This window comes from Lathyrus oleraceus, chromosome 7, assembly GCF_024323335.1.
Source record: "Lathyrus oleraceus cultivar Zhongwan6 chromosome 7, CAAS_Psat_ZW6_1.0, whole genome shotgun sequence".
In the NCBI taxonomy this organism is placed as follows: Eukaryota; Viridiplantae; Streptophyta; class Magnoliopsida; order Fabales; family Fabaceae; genus Lathyrus; species Lathyrus oleraceus.
Window position 1 is genome coordinate 281,405,394 of NC_066585.1, and position 17,531 is coordinate 281,422,924.

Sequence of the window (17,531 nt, forward strand, 5' to 3'; positions counted from 1 at the left end):
ATTCGTGAACTTTGACTATTATAAAAACTCTCGTTTGGTTTGCGATATTGTCCGTTAAAATCTCCATTTAGTTTGTTACCTAATCCTAGTATAAAATATTGTGTTTGATTTGGAGAATATCTGGTGTAAAACTTCAAGTTTGTTTGTGTGGGGGTTGGTGGGCATAACCTATGAAAAACTCACACATGTATGGAAACTCCCAAGATGAAATTGTTTGGGAGAGGACGTAGACCAAGTGTTAGGTCGTACCTCTATAAATCTACGGTGCATTTTTCTTATCCATTATCTCTCCATATTTATGTTTCTTGTTTATTCTCGTTGTCTTCAGATCTATTTTTAACTTTATTTTATTCTATTTATTTATTGTGTTGCTTAATCTTTTCAAAATTGTGTTAAACAATTTATTTTACAAAATATTTTTTAATTGGACATCATTTTTCAACGCAACATAATTCACACCATCCCCCCCCCCCCCCCCATGTGTTTGAATTCTCTTGTCCAACGAGTGACATCAGGAAAGTGTAGTAAAGTCTCATTATTATAGTAAAATATATTTTGATAAGTTCTTTAAGTTATAAGGAATTATTTATGTTTTCAACTTTGATTCCGCCAAGAAAGTGTAGGACACTCTTGAGATGATCCATGCAGTTTCCTCTAAGATTGAACAAGAGATAATGAGCACACTAATTCACGAGGTTGGAATTCCAAATGAATATGAGATCAATCCTCATAGATGGCAATCAACCATTGAAATCCTTAGATTGATTAGATATTTTTGTACATTCCTTAAGTTAATATATTTAAGGAACCCTTCCTTTGATTGATTAATTTTCAACCCGAGAGAGTACCAAAGCTCAACAACATAGATCTTTTGAATTTATTCTGCATTATATCAGAAAAGTCCATACACAAGGATTTGTTAGTTACACTAAATCGACAAAAATATGCACAATTAGAAAGTCATGCTTAGTTTTCTTAAAAGAAGTTGTATCAACCTTCCATCTTTGAAACTTGTTTTCAAGCAAAAACTTGCTCAAAAGATCATATCAAACTCTAGGAGCTTGTTTTAGACCGTAGAGAGCCTTTTTTAGTTTGAACACATGATTTAGGAAAATAAGTATTTATAAAAAACAATAGGAGGTTTACCAACATACAATTCCTCCTGAATATAATTGTTCATGAATGAACTCTTTAAATCCATTTGGAAGAGTTTTGAAATTCAAAATACATGAAAAAGATAAAAGTGTCATTTTGCCCTCTAATCTTGCTACATTGACATAAGTTTAATCAAAATCTATAGATTTGTCGATTGTATCTTTTCGCAACAAGTCTTGTTTTATTTCTTAAAATATTTTCATTTAAGTCTAATCAAAAGCCATAAAGTTACACACCTTCCTAAAGGAGTGTCAATTTGTGTGTCCGTTAGTAATATTTGTGGAGTTATGTTCTTGCACGTATATTAACTAGAATCCAGTATCCAATATTGTTTAAAGGGTATATCTAAAGCATTAAGTCCTAACAAAAATGGAGATTTTCCAAAAGAAAAAAAGAAATATAAATTCACATGAACGTGTTAAAGAATAAGTATTTAATGGTTTCTCCAACTTATTGAGGAGAGATCTCACATTTTCTAAATTGGCTCCACTAGTACTTCCAGCCATGTGTGCATGTCCTCCCTTTCTTGATAAATCTCCCTTATGTCCCCACTCTCTATAAGGAGGTTTTTCATTAAATTTCCAACATTTCTCTTAAGTATGATGGGGGCTTGTTGCAACGAGTACACCACACCCCTTTGCTCTTCTTCTTGATATATGTTTCTCCTTGTTTCTTATGATCATCTATCATGGTCAAATTATTCTCAGTTATCCTTGTTGGTCTCTCCACGGGTGGTGGTGTCAGAATTAATCTCATTCTACTTTCTTCACTCATCATTGTAAACACTACCTCGTTAATGTTTGGTATTTTTTTTCTTTGTTAAGAATTTGTTTTCTAACTTCATCAAAGTCAGAGTTGAGACCCACCAAAATATTATAGACTTTATCTTATTCAATGTACTCCTTAAGTGTTTTGAATCTTCTATACACTTGGTTTTGATAACTCGGTAGTGGTCTCACTCCATCCATAAGGCTTTGAGATGATTAGCATATTATGTAGTTGTTTTGTTTCTATATTTAGCCACCAGTATTTTCTCATTTACAACATATATTTTGGTAGCATCTTTGGCTTTAGAATAAATCTTTTCTAATCCTTTCCAAATCTCATTTTTCGTACTTAAAAATATGCAAGTGTCACTAATTTCAGGAATCAATGAATGCAATAATCATGCAATGATGGCGGAATATCTTGTATCCCACTTTTGAAAATTAAGATCTGCCTTTTCAAGAGGTTCCTCTATTAGCTGTCCTACTTTCCATTTACCTCTCAAGGTTGTTTTCACGAGTTGAGACAATTTCAAAGAATTATTTTCTTGTAACTTGTAAATCGGGGAAATGTTTGGTAATGCTAATTTAGACTTATAATAATCTATTTCGTCGTTAACGCCGTCCATGGAGAAGAAGCCAAAAAAAATTAAAAAATTCTTGCATCAGAAGAATGACAGCTCATGGAAGGACTTCTGACACTAAAATTCTGGGTTTGACTGGTTTTTTTAAGGCCTCGACAATATGTGGATGGTGAGATTAAAAAATGGATAGAGTGCATATGTATGAACAATGAATATGTGTGAATAGTACCTAGGGTTCGTTAAAGGTGATGGCAATGAAGGCAACAACAAATAGACTACAATTAAGACGACTAGGATTTTGAAAAAGGAATCGCAATTAAGGCAGCTAGGAATTTGAAAGACAAAAAGTGGCTAATTTATTTAAAAAAAATATGGCGCACTCTCATATCACATACCAAATTTTTGAATAAAAAAAGCACATTCATCAAAGAAATCAATAATCTCAATTTTGTGTTTTTAATTAATTGATAAAATATAGTTTATTGGATTTTTCAAAAAAAATCGGATACACAACTGCATTTTATTCTAGTTCTTTCAAATATCTAGTATAAAACTAAAAAAAATTCCAAAGTTTATGATTTTTCATCGGATATTTGAAAAATATGATAAAAATCATAAATTTTCCCAAAATTATTGAGTTTATACCAAATGTTCTAAAAATTCGGTATATAATATAAATAATTCAAAACATAAAACTAAAAATTTAATTATTTTACTTTATTTATTTAAAGAGCAAAATAATTAATTGAGTAAAATGTGGTAATGCCGGGGTCTGGTGTGGGTTTCCTGAAAGGTGGTGAAGGATGATGGTTTTTTTATGAACAAAGGAGGATAATTTGATATTTGTAAATGAATCTCATTACAATTCCAAATTACACGAGGTCTTAAATTACACGAGGTAATAAATGTGATGTTTTTTTGCTTTTATCCTCCGAGAAAAAATGTTGGACACATTATAGATCAAATTTTTATGCTATGCTGAATAAGTTGGGTAGGAGTGTTCATTGGTTCGGGAAAATTTGAATTAAAGAGGAATCTAAACTAAACCATAGTATTTGAGTCAGACTTTTATTTAGCTCGGGTAAAAATCGAACTAAATCAATGAAACTCGATGTTAATTGGTTCAGACAACAGATATTTAAAATTTTACTCGCGAACCCGTCTATCCGAACCAATCATATTAATTTATATAATTTATTCAAATTCAAAAATAAAAAAGGAGAAACGCCATTTGTGACATTCACAACTATACAGAGAAAAAAAATAGAAAGTTAACTTAAAAAATATGTTGTACTCTATTGTGTTTTGATGATACATGACATTCTTTTATATATAGTATGATGATCTATCTTTCAGAGCTTGAAAATAGGATCAACTCTAACAAACTAATAACAAACTATTTTATCTCTAATAAACCCTAACAAACTATTTTATCTCTAATACCCCCCTCAAGTTGGAAGATGAGGATTATGAACACCTAACTTGAATATGAGGTCTTGAAAAAATGATAAAATAACAGTCAATTTCAATGTGCTTTGTTCTTTCATGGAAGACGGGGTTTGCAGCTAAATGAATAGTTGCTTGATTGTCATAGTGCAGAAGCGTGGGTTTGATGCATGGAGCTTGCAGAGTCACTAAAAAATTATGTAGCCATAATATTTCACTTGTGGCATATGCCATTGCACGATATTCAGCCTCACTTGAGGATCGGGAGACTGTGGCTTGTTTATTTATTTTCCATGATATTAGAGCATTGCCAAGTTTCACTAGATAACTTGATATGGATTTTCTGGTAATGGGACATGATGCCCAATCTGAGCCACGATAGCTAACTAGATGTAGATAATTATATCATGGAAGAATGATACCTTGACATGGAGCTTGCAGAGTCACTAACAAATTATGTAGCCATAATATTTCACTTATGGCATGTGCCATTGCACGATATTCAGCCTCACTTAAGGATCGGGAGATTGTGGCTTGTTTCTTTGTTTTCCATGATATTAGAGCATTTCCAAGTTTCACTAGATAACTTGATATGGACTTTCTGGTAATGGGACATGATGCCCAATCTGAGTCACAATAGCCAACTAGATGTAGATAATTATGTCATGGAAGAATGATACCTTGACTAGGAGAAGATTTGAGATATCGTAAGACTCATATAACAGCATCCCAATGGTCTTGGAGTGGAGTTTGCATGAATTGACTTAGAATATGAACTGAGTAGGTTAATTCAGGCCTAGTGATAGTCAAGTAAATCAGGCATCCAACTAATCTCATATACCTTGATGGTTCTAAGAGTAGAGGTCCCTTGGCCAAAGCAAGCTTGTGATTATGTTCCATTGAAAACAAAGAATGCTTACAACCAAGCATTCCACATTCTTGTAGAATATCTAAGGTGTATTTTCTTTGACAAAGGAAAATCCCTTCTGACCCTTGTGCTAGATCTAGACCTATGAAGTATTTAAGTGAACCAAGATCCTTCATGTGGAAACATTGACTGAGATATTGCTTGAACTGATCACAAGCCTCAAGGTCATTACTAGCAATGATCAAGTCATCAACATAGATCAAAATAACAAGAAAATTTGATCTATGTGAATAAGTAAATAAACTATGATCAGAATAGTTGTCTTGGAAATCATATTTTATCAAAGATTGAGATAGCTTGATATACCAATTTCTAGATGCTTGTTTCAATCCATATAATGACTTCTTTAATTTGTGTACCAAATCTTTGTTTGAAACTTCATATCCTTGTGGAGGACTCATATACTTCTTCTGTCAATTCTTCATGCAAGAAGGCATTGCTAACATTCATTTGATATAATTTCCATCCTTTCGCCACTGCAACTGTTAACAAACATCTAACTGTGGTCATTTTAGCCACTAGTGCAAAAGTTCCATTGAAGTCCTCACCTTCTATTTGTGTGTAACCTTTAGCAAACAATATGACCTTGTACTTTTCAATCTCACTTGTAGCTTTATATTTAATTTTGTACACCCATCTACATCCTATCAATTTTCTTCCTTGCGGTAAATGAGTTAGTTCTCATGTCTCATTATCTTCTAGAGCCTTGATTTCTTGAGCCATGGTCTCCTTCCAAAATATGTGCTTGATTGTTTGGGTATATGGTTGAGGTTCTTCGCCATTAGTGATAGTTGCATGGTAAGCTCTATGTTTTTGTGAAAACTTACCATATTTTATTAATTTTGAGATGGGATGTGTGATACCTGAAAAGGACTCTGGAATTGATGTCATGCACTTGGGGTTCATGTTTAATTCTTTAGAATCATAGAATATTAGATAATTTTAAGGTCGTCTTGTGCGTCGTATGTTCTGAGGATCCTCTTCACTTAATATTTCTCTTTCACTTTCACTTGATGATTCTTTTTTAGAATCATTGGTGACTTCCTCATTCATGTCATCTATGGATACACGTTTTTTCTCTATAGGCTCACTCTCGGTTTGACTTGTGTATTCAGCCTCCTTAATGGATAAACTTTCTATATGACCTGATGTTTGGTCATTATGAGGAATTTCCCTAAGGTCTGGTACTTCGAATTCTGCATCATTATAGATTAAAGACTCATCATTGAGGTTATCATTTGATGAGTTATTTATAAAATTAGTAGAGTCATTATTGTCTTGCACGTGGTAAGGAAAGATATGCTCATAAAACATTATATCTCTCATATGCAACATTCACGAGTCTTTGGATTGTAAGTTTTTCATCCTTTTTGTCCTTGTGGATAACCAACAAAAATACACCTTTCAGCTTTGGGATCAAATTTATTGATTCCCTTTGAGTTATTTTTCTTGTAGCACAAGCAGCCAAAAGTTCTCAAGTGCTCATAGTTTGGTTCTCTCTTAAAAAGTAACTCGTATGGAGTGATTCCCTTATTTTCCATTGTAGGGATTCTGTTGATTAGATATGTTATTTTCAATACACAATCTCCCCAAAAATTATGTGGGAGATTTGCTTGAAAACACAAGGCTCTTGCTATGTTCAAAAAATTTCTAAGCTTGCGTTCCACGCGTACATTCTGTTGAGGTGTGGAAACACAAGAAGTTTCATGCATTATTCCTTATTTTTTAGTGAAGCACTTGAAATCAAAGTTAGTAAACTTTATCCCATTGTCACTCCTAATCCTCTTGATATGCATATTAAACTTTCTTTTGATTAGATTGCTAAAACTAATTAAATGTTGTAAAGCCAATGTCTTGTGTTTCATCAAGTATACCCATGTGCCACGAGTGTAGTTATCTACAATGGTTAGAAAGTAATGGGATCCATTATTTGTGGCAGTATGGTGTTTCCCCATAAGTCATAGTGAATCAATTCAAAAGATGTTTCATCTTTATTAATACTTAAAGGGTTCTATATTTTTTTGCCTTATGGAATACATCACAACAGCTTGCTCTATCAAATCTAAATTTGACTAAATGTGAAATATGCTGAAGAACTTGATTTGAGGAATGCCCTATTCTGATGTGCAATAAGATTGTCATGTCCTTCTTAGATGCGACCATGAAGCCTTGTTGATGTTTCTTTGTGAACACATAAACCCTTTCATGCAGGTCGCCTGGTCCAATCTTCCTCTTCGAGCCTTGGTCCTGTATTGTTCTAGAAATTCAATCATAAATCACACAACAATTTAAATCATATGTTAGTTTATGAATTAAAATCATATTACATTTAAAATCAGGAACCAATAACACATCTTTTAACGTAAGAGAACTTGATAAATTCACATCTCCCATATTTTCAACTAAGGTTGAAATCCCTGTTGGTGTAGTTATGTAAAAAGGTTTATTTAATTTTTTATTTTCTTCAATATTGAGGTCAAAGGAGTCATGTGGTGTGAAGCACCACTATCAAGTATCCAATTGAAATAATACTCAAATTTACCAGTCATGTTTTCATGTGCGTTTTCATGATTTTTAGCACGAACTCCATGCAAGGTGTGTCCTGATGTTACTGCTTCTGGATATTCTTTTCTCTCGGCGGCCAGAGCAAAGTTTGCTACTTGTTTCCCTTCTGACTTGGTAGGTTCTCGCTTTGAGTTCTTCGTAATTCCCAACTTGCTGGATATCCAACAATCTCAAAGCATTTTGCCTTGACATGTCCAGTTTTCCCACAGTGATCACACTTTAATCTTGAGTGATATTACTTTCCTCTCTTTCTATCTGCACCTGAGTAAAACGCAAGTGCTCACCTTGGAATCTCTTTTCTTATCTGCTGCAAAACGAGATTCTTCTCTTCGCATTTGATTAAAACACGCCTAAGAGAGGATAGTGGATAAGTATTAAGTATGGTTGCCTTGATATGAGAGTATTGTTCACTATTAAAGCCTCCATGAAAAAGATGGACTTGTTCTTCTTCTTCCCTTTGTGACAATACTTTAACAGCTCCGCAACTGCATTCAGGTAGGGTTTGCAATTCACTCGATTCATCAACAAGACTTTTGAATTTAGTGTAGTAATCTGTTACACATGTTTCTGGTTGTTTCTGCATTAAACACAAATTTCTCCACAACTAATGGATTAACGGTGCATTGGTATGAGCAAAGTGTTCTTCAAGATCCACCCACACATCTCGAGTCGTTCAAGCATGTGAGATGCTGATGTGTAGATTTGGTTTTGTCGCATTAATCAACCAAGTTGTCACCATTGAATCGGTCTTCTCCCAGTCATGGTACACTTCATATTGACTTAATGGTTTCTTGATGCTTCCATCAATGAAATCAAATTTAGTCTTCGCACGCAAAGTCGTCTTGATCGATCCTGCCCATGTGCGGTAATTTTCTCCATTCAGCAATGACGTCACGAGTGGAGTTCCAAGATTATCAGAATTATTTAGATGATAGGCTTGTGTTGTGTTCTTTGTTTCAGGTTTGGGGGTATTTTTCTTCTCCAATATCTCTTCTAAATCGGGACCATGCTCGGATGCCATAATAGAAAGTTAACTTGAAAAGTATGTTGTATTATATTATTTTTTATATTACATGATATACTTTTATATATAGGCCGATGATCTATCTTTCAGAGCTTGAAAATATGATTAACCCTAACAAACTAATAACAAACTATTTTATCTCTAATAAACCATAACAAACTAACAACAAACTATTTTATCTCTAATAAAAAAATATATTATTATAAAAAATTAGTCATGTAAATTAGATATTTTTTATAAAATTATTTTGCACATTTGTTTCTAATATAATCAATCAATACAATCCAAATCAACCCGTTGTTTTTCGATTTTGTTCAGTTTGATTTTTATAGAAAAAATATGCAAATTCAATCCAAACAAATCCATATATTTTTGATTGATTTAGGTATCAGATTCTATTGAAACCGAACCAAATCGACCCGTGATCACCTCTAAAATTGAAAGAAATATGTAAATTCTAACTCAACTAGCAAAAATCAATATTACAAGATTGAACATTATCATTGAGTTTGAACCCTAATAGTCACGGTTGAGATATGTATTCTTAAAAGTATGGCAGGGTTGGAAATAAAACAAATGGAGCTACTTAATTTAGGCTAATTAATCGGTGAGTGGAAGTAGAATTTTATTATCGATAAAGAGGAAATGTGGTACCCGTTTCTAGAATTTAAAAATGGAAGACTTATTGGTTGGGTAACTAGAACAGAGTAGTGGCCAGAATTTAATGGGTTTCTATTTTGTTGGTTGGGTAACTTGATGAAAGCAAGGATGATGATTTGTATATATAAACTGAAATAAACTAACAAAATTTTGCTTATCCAAAATAAAACAAAAACTATACTGTACTATAGAAATTTCAATAAGGTGAAAGGCACTGATATGTTGGAAAGGTTAATGCATGAATCCAAAGAATAAAGAATAAGACAGAGGCTATGGTAATAATGCTTCAAGTAATAATTTCTTTAAGGGCATCCTTCACGTATGAATATTTGAATGCGAAACCCAACTTCTTCGCTTGAGTTGGAACCACTCTTTGCCCTTCTAAAACCTACAGCGACAATAACAGTATTTCAAATATATATATGTGTGGATTTGAGGACATGATTACCGGAGATGATTACTTACCACAGAAGCACCTTCTCCAAGAACAGCCTTGAGTGCAAAGTCAGGCACCGGAAGCCACGAGGGGCGACCCAAGACATGTCCCAACTGTTCACACAACTCGGAGAATCTCACAGGATTTGGTGCAGTTCCATTGATAACTCCTATTACAGACATTCATTAACATGATTCAGAGAAAAGCTTACAGTTTAATCGCCACCAGAGGTTTATGTAATACATAAAAATGGTTTACCTTTGTAGGATGGATTTGATAGTGCTTCGTATATTAAATTGACAATGTCGTCCAGATGAATCCAGGAGAACCTGTATGGAAGGGGAAAAAAACGAATGTAACTTCTACCTGAAACTTAAAATGCAAACAAAGCGCAAATCACAACACATTGGCGCTGTGATAAATAGTAAATTGAGTTTATTAGAAATAACCACATATCTTATCAGCATCAGCTTACCACTGGTTTCCAGAACCTATAGGTCCACCAGCAAACATCATGAAGAGAGGTATCATTTTAGCTGCAAAAGCTCAATGATGTAATTATCAGTTAAACTTAGACAATATGATGAACTTCATAAATCATAGATCATTAATAAGTTTGTTTATATTATAGCATACTGCTGGAAATAATAGATTGTAGATAGTAATATTTGTACTTATTTTTATAGTATAGTATGTGACCTGTTAAGCAAGCTCATTAGGTTTAGAATTTGCTCTATTTAAATATATTAGCTGTAGTATTGGGACATAATATTGAAAAATATTAGAAACACTTTACTACATGGTACCAGAAACAATCCAAGATCCGTTGGGTCACATGCTATTAGGTTTAAACCATCGGACCACTTGGGTCACGCACCTGATACTAGTGTTGGGCGTGAGGAGATGTGTGTGTTTAGTTTCACGTTACATAAAGAGATAAGTCCTTAACATATGTTTATATGTAGAGAGATAAAAGTAATTACTAATATTATACTGTCTATTATTTAAAACACACCATAGAGCCTAAATGGATTAGTGGTTAGAACTGGATACCTAGAGCTCCGCCATCTTTACCAAGAACAACACCTATGCGAATTAGAGCCACTCTAACATCTCCATTGACCTTTAGAGCCGTTGATTCCCATTCTCTGCAAACCTGAAAAGATTGACCGATTTGTTAGGTGAAATCAAGAAGCTACAATTAAACATGGCGAAATGTTAGGGGAATGTACTCATATTGACCAATATGATATGTAGTACCTTCCTATCAATTTTAACCCGATTCTGATTGAAAACCTCAGTTAAATGATTATGTACTCACAGAAATTATTGTGAATATGACCATGCCTTTTTCAAAATATAGGAGATTATCACAAATTTTTGGGTCTAATAGCCTAATGGCTGGAATTTCACCCCTTAAAGGTGAATAAGTAGGATGTCGTGGGTTCAAACCCGCACCCCTACAATTGGATGTCCCTACAGAGCTATCAACTAAGCTAACTTAATGAGACAATTATCAGAAAATATTTAGAATGACAAAACAAAACAGACACATGAATTAATTACCATATTGCCTGTTGGTCCATCTGTTAAGAGATTCAGCACCAACATTTTACAAAAACATTAAACAAGACAGAATACACCTGGTTTTTCTATTTTCTTACGAGATTTAAGATCTAATAATTTTTGCTATAGTAACAACAACAATTTCCTTTTACCTCAGCCAGGTAATCCTTTCCTGATGGACTTTGTTCATCAAATACTTGCGTCTCACTGGTGCCTAGAAATAATGAAGTAAAAGAAAATGAAAAACTTGGTTGGCAAAATCAAGCATAGTCAAGTGGATTATAAAACATGGTTTGAAAAGTAATAAATTTTCTAACCAAAGCATTTAACATTCATGATCGTTTCAACTAACAATAAAAAAAGAATCAACCAATATAGAACAAGTTTTGACATACAAACATACCATAATAACCAACAGCAGTGGCACTAACCAACACTTTGGGCCGAATATCATCTGGTGCACTTTTAATCAATTCTACAACCTAAGCTATGAAATGAATAGGTAAGCAAGAGAATAGCCAATGGTTCATGTATTTTATCATAATAAATTTTTGCATAATTTTTCCTTAGTGGGAATTTATACTTACTTTTGAAGTCACTCTTACCCTGCTCTGCTTGATTTCTTTCTTAATCTGAAGCATTAAATGAATCATGTTCATCTTATCAGTGTCAAGGTAAAAGTAAAACATAACCAACAACTAAGTGCGAGTATATATCATTTAAATAACGGGAGTAATAGAAACATGGAAATAACCTCAGAAGACCATCGGGTGCTTATCGGCAATCCTGCCAAATTCACAACACCTGTTGAACCCTGAATGCAATTTTTCCATTCTGGCTCCTCAGCAATCTTGACTCCTGGAAAGTCTTTCACTGGAAATACCAGAGAAGAGTTAACCGGTTAATTCAGAGTGGGCTATATATTTGACTTTGAGTATGCTTTGAAGAATAGGAATTATATATGAATTAAACCCAACAACAAATATGGTAAACGAGTTTATATGAGTACACGCTTTTGCAAAATGCAAGGATTATTGCAAATGCAAATTTCTACACTGATTTATTACCTTCTTACCAGGAAAAATTAGTTCTGCTTTAGATTTAGAGCGAGTCAGGACATGAACGCTGTGATTTTCTGCAAAGATTGTTAGTTAAAAGCAGAAATTAGCTTAATCATTTAACTCGAGCCATGAATCTATAACATTGTATATATTTTGCAACATTATATATTAGAGCGTCGGGAAAACGTTTTATATCAATATAAACAGGTTAATATCATGAAACAAATATAAAAGAGCCAATTTCAGTAAGTTACTGCAGGAGACGACGTGCTAACCTGCTTGCAGCTTTTGCACCAGCCTTCTACCTATAAAACCTGTTGCTCCAGTTACAGATATGATCATTTGGTTTCCCTGCAAAAGCAAAACCACACTAACCGGTGATGATCGTGAAGGAACTGAAACAGCCAATTACAAAAACCAGAGATAAAACTTAATAATTAAATAATATTCTTAATGTACAATGCGAATGACTAATGTCATGTTTGTTAGATATCAGTGTGTCTCACGTTGAAGCCAAATTTAATATTTTGGATCTAATATTCAACAAGGTACAAGAGTTGATATTCCTCCTTAAACATTGGCTAAGAATCTGTAGCAAGGTAGAAAGCCGGAAATAATAAGTATTGTAGCTGATTAGTCCAATAAAATACTTAATTGGAACCAGTGTTGTCCATGGGGGAGAGACAAAATCCCGCCATACCGGAAGCTTTGCCGCGCCATTATAGAGGAGGATTCCGGCGGAAAAACACTCAATATCGGGATATATTTACCATTGCAGCTAGTCCAAAAATTATAGAACATACCTTGGAGGTTTGATCAGTGCCACACCAAACCCTAAGCCTCCTAGCCTCCCTGGTCTACAACAAAAACAACAACAACCAAACCTTAATTGAATGTGGCTACAAGTGAGAAATGCATTGCAACATAGCAGCAATAAAATGAAAATGAAGAAAGGAAAAAGGGTAAATTGTTGAAGAATTGGAGCTTACAAAGAGGGGTTGAGGAAGGTGAAGAGAAGGACAGACGCTATGAGACCAAGTCAGAGCTGTGAATCCACTGATTTCCATTAGAGATTTTTTGCTATGCAGAGTTTTGTACAACTTCGTAACAGCAGCTACTACTTTGTTATGCACAGCGTTGTATTGTGTTCCATTAAGATTAAGATTGTTCTTGTATGGTTTCGTGGTTATTCTGGAGCCACAGCTACCACTATTTCCATATCCACCACTAGTTCAACTATAGTTATAAGGACGAGTACATTGTCTAAAAGCACTGTGTCCTTTATTTTCTCTAAAACATGATTTTATTGTCTCTGTTTTAAATTGGAAGAGAAAATACCAAAAATTATTATTATTATTATTATTATTATTATTGAGGAAAATAGTGACACTTGAGCTCAAATATTACAATACTTTGTACAATCTATCTTGGAATCAAAATTATAATAAAGTGAAAAATAAAAAAAAATAAAAAATTCAATTTTATCAAAAACTCAAAAAAAATAAAATAAAGAAAGATATTGTATTAAAGTGAGTATCGGAGTACTCAACTCAAATACAAAAAGAGAAATAAAGTTGAAGCTGCCTCTTGCCTCAGCAAACAAAAAATAATAATAAATCAAGAATTTCTATAGGATTAATCAACCAAGTAGGTTTAACGCTATGTAACGGATACGTCGATCTAGCAATAAATCAGTCTCAAATTAGAGATTTCGCGACAAGAACAATCTCTCGAACCCCTTTCATGCCGCCATTAAATAAGGTATCATTCGTAATTAACCAAACAACTCTATCCTCTGCTAACCAAATAAAGATCCTACAAATTCTCTTAACCCTCCCTCTCGATAATGAATAAACAGCAGTAGATGATTAGAAATATCAAGGTAAGAATTATATAATTCACTCATAACCAATCAAAAATAGAAGACCACACTTGAGACACAACGATATAATGAAAAAAATATGGTTGTGAGATTCTTCAAGTCTCCGACATAACGGACAAACAAGGCTATGAGCGCCAAAAATAACCCCTCGCTTAGCAAACTCATCTCTAGTTTGCAACCGATTTAAGATACGCCTCCATGCAAACACCTGAACATTTGAGGGACCAATAGTTTTCCAAACACACTTCAAAGCAACCTTCAAATCTGAACTCGGAACAAAAAGTTGCTCAGCACAAGAATGCAACCTCAAATACACGGACTTAACTGAGAATCCGCGAGAGTCACTCTACCAAACAAATTGGTACGGGACAGCCACTGATGGAGAAAAATTCTGCAAAAAAAAAGTTGATGTAATGCAGCTCTGAAACTGCTGCAGTCGGCATAATAACAGTAACATCACAAATGGACCAATGCCAAGAATTCAAAAACCTAATTTCCAACATCACAAATCCTCACTCTAAACTTGCAAACACTCAAACAATTATCCAAATTGACTACCCAGGGGCTCTGCTCCAATACAACGGTCTCTCCAAAAATCAATATCCTTTTTGTTTCCAACCTCACATGAGATACTCTTACAAAACCAATTATTATCATCACCCCCAAGAACTCAAAAAGATCCTTAAATCTCTCCACCATAAAGAAGATTTGGAAGAAATTTCAGAAAAAGAGAAGTCTCGAATTACATTCTCGATATTGCCATATCTAAAGTTGGGAGTATTAGGCCATAAAGAATCCCCCTCCGATAAAATCCTCCAACCCCATTTACTCATTAAAGCTTTATTAAATAAATCATAATTCTTTATGTCAAGCCCTCTCTCCGCCTTCGACAAACAAATTATATACCACGCCACCCAAATTGATCCTTCTAATATTCTCTTCACCCTTCCATAAGAATTCTAGTTGAATCTTGATAAACTCTTGAATAACCACTTTCGGAGCTTTATAAAAGGAGAACGAGAAAAGAGGAACGTTTAGCATCGAATAAAACAATATGACTCTTCCACCAAGAGAAAAATATTTTCCTTTCCAAGAGGCCAACTTATTTCTAACCTTCGCAAGAACTAGAGACCAAGAAGAACGCCGCCTAGGATTGCAGCCAATAAGGATAGCGAGAAAGTTGAAAGGAAGGGAGTTAAGCGCACACAAAAGATAGTATGAGGCTGCAAAAAGAAAATCTTGCTTCACATTGAAACCAATGACTCTACTTTTGATGAAATTGAAAGATAAATTACATGATAAATTATAACTTATCAATTATTTTTATTAGAAATGCGGATAAGCGGGTATGAGTATGGGTACTTAAGTACTCATTAGTGTTAGAATAATATTTGGTTATGCATCTATACCTTGAGTTTTGATGATAACAATATTGTATTTATATGAGAACAATTTTGATACCCTAATGGTTTGTTATTGTGTAGCTTTAACAGCTAGTTCTGATTCTGAGTATATGACGTGCAACATCATCAATTTTTGAACGATGAGTTCCGATTCTGTTTTTGCGCCAGCCATAAGAAATTCTCAAAGATGTTCAAAGTTGTTGTTGCACTGATCTTTCTGCTTCTGTGTTGATTCACTCCTGAGAAGCTTCTGAGGAGACACTATGTTGTTGTTGCAACATTCTCTCAGTTCGTGCTTCTGGACGTGACTCTGATCACTAATCTTTTGAATAATGACAAGCTTCTAAAGTTATGTTACTTAGCTGAAGATTCTGAAGATCTCAAACCAGACGTTGAAGTTATCAAGGTTCTGACTGTAGATTCTGAAGACTCTGAAGATTTTGAAGATACTGAAGATCTCAAGTCAGACTATTGACGTTGTCAAGGTTCTGACCAAAGATTCTGAAGTTTCTAAATCCAACTTTATGTTTCTTCATTTCATGCTTCATCAACTTTCATCAGAAGCCAATGAACTTGAAAATAAGATCAAATGGGTATGTGATCAAATAGTACATAGTACAAATCAAATATCATTTCCACTACCTGATTTCATGGGCAAGGACAGTATTATACATCGCACATGTCACTGATTTTATGGGCGAAGGACAGTACGCAGTATCACTCCTTTCACCATCCAATAGTGGACAATCGCTCTATGAGCTTTCCTCATTTTGTCCTCCAGCAGTCTTTTTCTTATGCTATATAAGTGAGACTTTGAGACTTGAAGAAAACGTCGGTGTTACAACATTTTTGACAAGTTTGTTTCTTTGTGAAAAGCTATCAACTTTTATATACATTTTTTCTTTAAGTATTTGTTTATCATTTGTGTAAAACCTGCTTGTATAGAAGCAACTTGTAACATACAGAATATTATTCAAGTTGTTCCTTTGATTCCTTAAGGAGACTAGGGTATAGTCGGATCCTTGAGAAGACAAAGAAGGTTATTCATTTGTGAGTCCTTAAGGAGACTAGGGCATAGTCAGGTCCTTGAGAAGACAAAGAATGTTATTCTTTGTGATTATTATAATTTGTTGATTATAGTGGATTAAGTCATTGTGTATAAGGCAGAATCACCTTAACGGGTGGATTGGAGTAGCTTTGAGTTTCAAGCGAACTAGGATAAAAATACTTGTGTTTTTACCTCTTTATTATTAACAAATTAGTGGTGCTCTTGAGTTGGTAAAAATCTTTAATTTTGTAAAACCCAATTCAAACCCCCATTTCTTGTGTTTTTCAAACCTTCACCACACACCACTTGCATATCACTAGCCGTCACATTTCTCCTCACTCTCCGAGAAGCAAATCTCAACAATACCTAGTCGTTCTCCCTCAAGGACATCCCAACTGCACCAACAGACAGAAATCTCGAATCCACATCCTCTTTGGATTTAAGAAACTGCATCGACTTATCAAAACAATTGGTAAACACTGGGTTTAACTCCAACCAATTCATTACAAGAATAATATTAACTTGTTGCAACGAAGGACAAACTATACACATCGTTAGGAAACACGTCAGGATACTCAACACGCCACTGGCTCATCTCTAGCCAAAACATTGTCTTCTCCCTCACAAGGAAGCAAACAACGAGAACACCTGACCAAATTCCCTCAAGAATCACACCATTTTTCTAACTGACACGATCCTCGAACCCGACCTTTCTTCGGGTTCAAGAAAGGCACAATATTTTCAAAACAGCTAAACTAGCCAACATTGCACTTTCGCATGCAGTAACTGAAGGAGAAGGGCGATCCAAAACGCAGCGGAATTTAAAATTTCTCCTTTAATGATCCTTACGAATGGGCATGATCAGTGATAGAATCGTTACCTCTTGTGGTGATTGTAACCTTTGATGCAGATCTATGGAACGATCATGAACGTTGAACGATGACAACGCCTTTACTCAGTCCACACGAACGGATTCCTTCAATCTCAGTGCTAGCTGCTACGAATGAAG

General features: G+C 34.4%; 1 protein-coding gene across 1 annotated transcript; it reads right to left on the bottom strand.

Moving 5' to 3' along the window:
- Positions 1 to 9,290: 9,290 nt before the first annotated feature.
- On the bottom strand, positions 9,291 to 13,476 carry LOC127101088 (epimerase family protein SDR39U1 homolog, chloroplastic). Its single transcript, XM_051038417.1, has 13 exons — positions 13,179 to 13,476; positions 12,993 to 13,046; positions 12,465 to 12,540; positions 12,204 to 12,263; positions 11,883 to 12,001; positions 11,716 to 11,760; positions 11,532 to 11,610; positions 11,281 to 11,342; positions 10,616 to 10,718; positions 10,038 to 10,098; positions 9,821 to 9,891; positions 9,592 to 9,731; positions 9,291 to 9,514 (listed from the first exon to the last, which is right to left on the bottom strand). The coding sequence occupies exons 1-13, from the start codon at positions 13,254 to 13,256 to the stop codon at positions 9,413 to 9,415; spliced, it is 1,050 nt and encodes a 349-aa protein (XP_050894374.1). The 5' UTR covers positions 13,257 to 13,476; the 3' UTR covers positions 9,291 to 9,412.
- Positions 13,477 to 17,531: the final 4,055 nt, after the last annotated feature.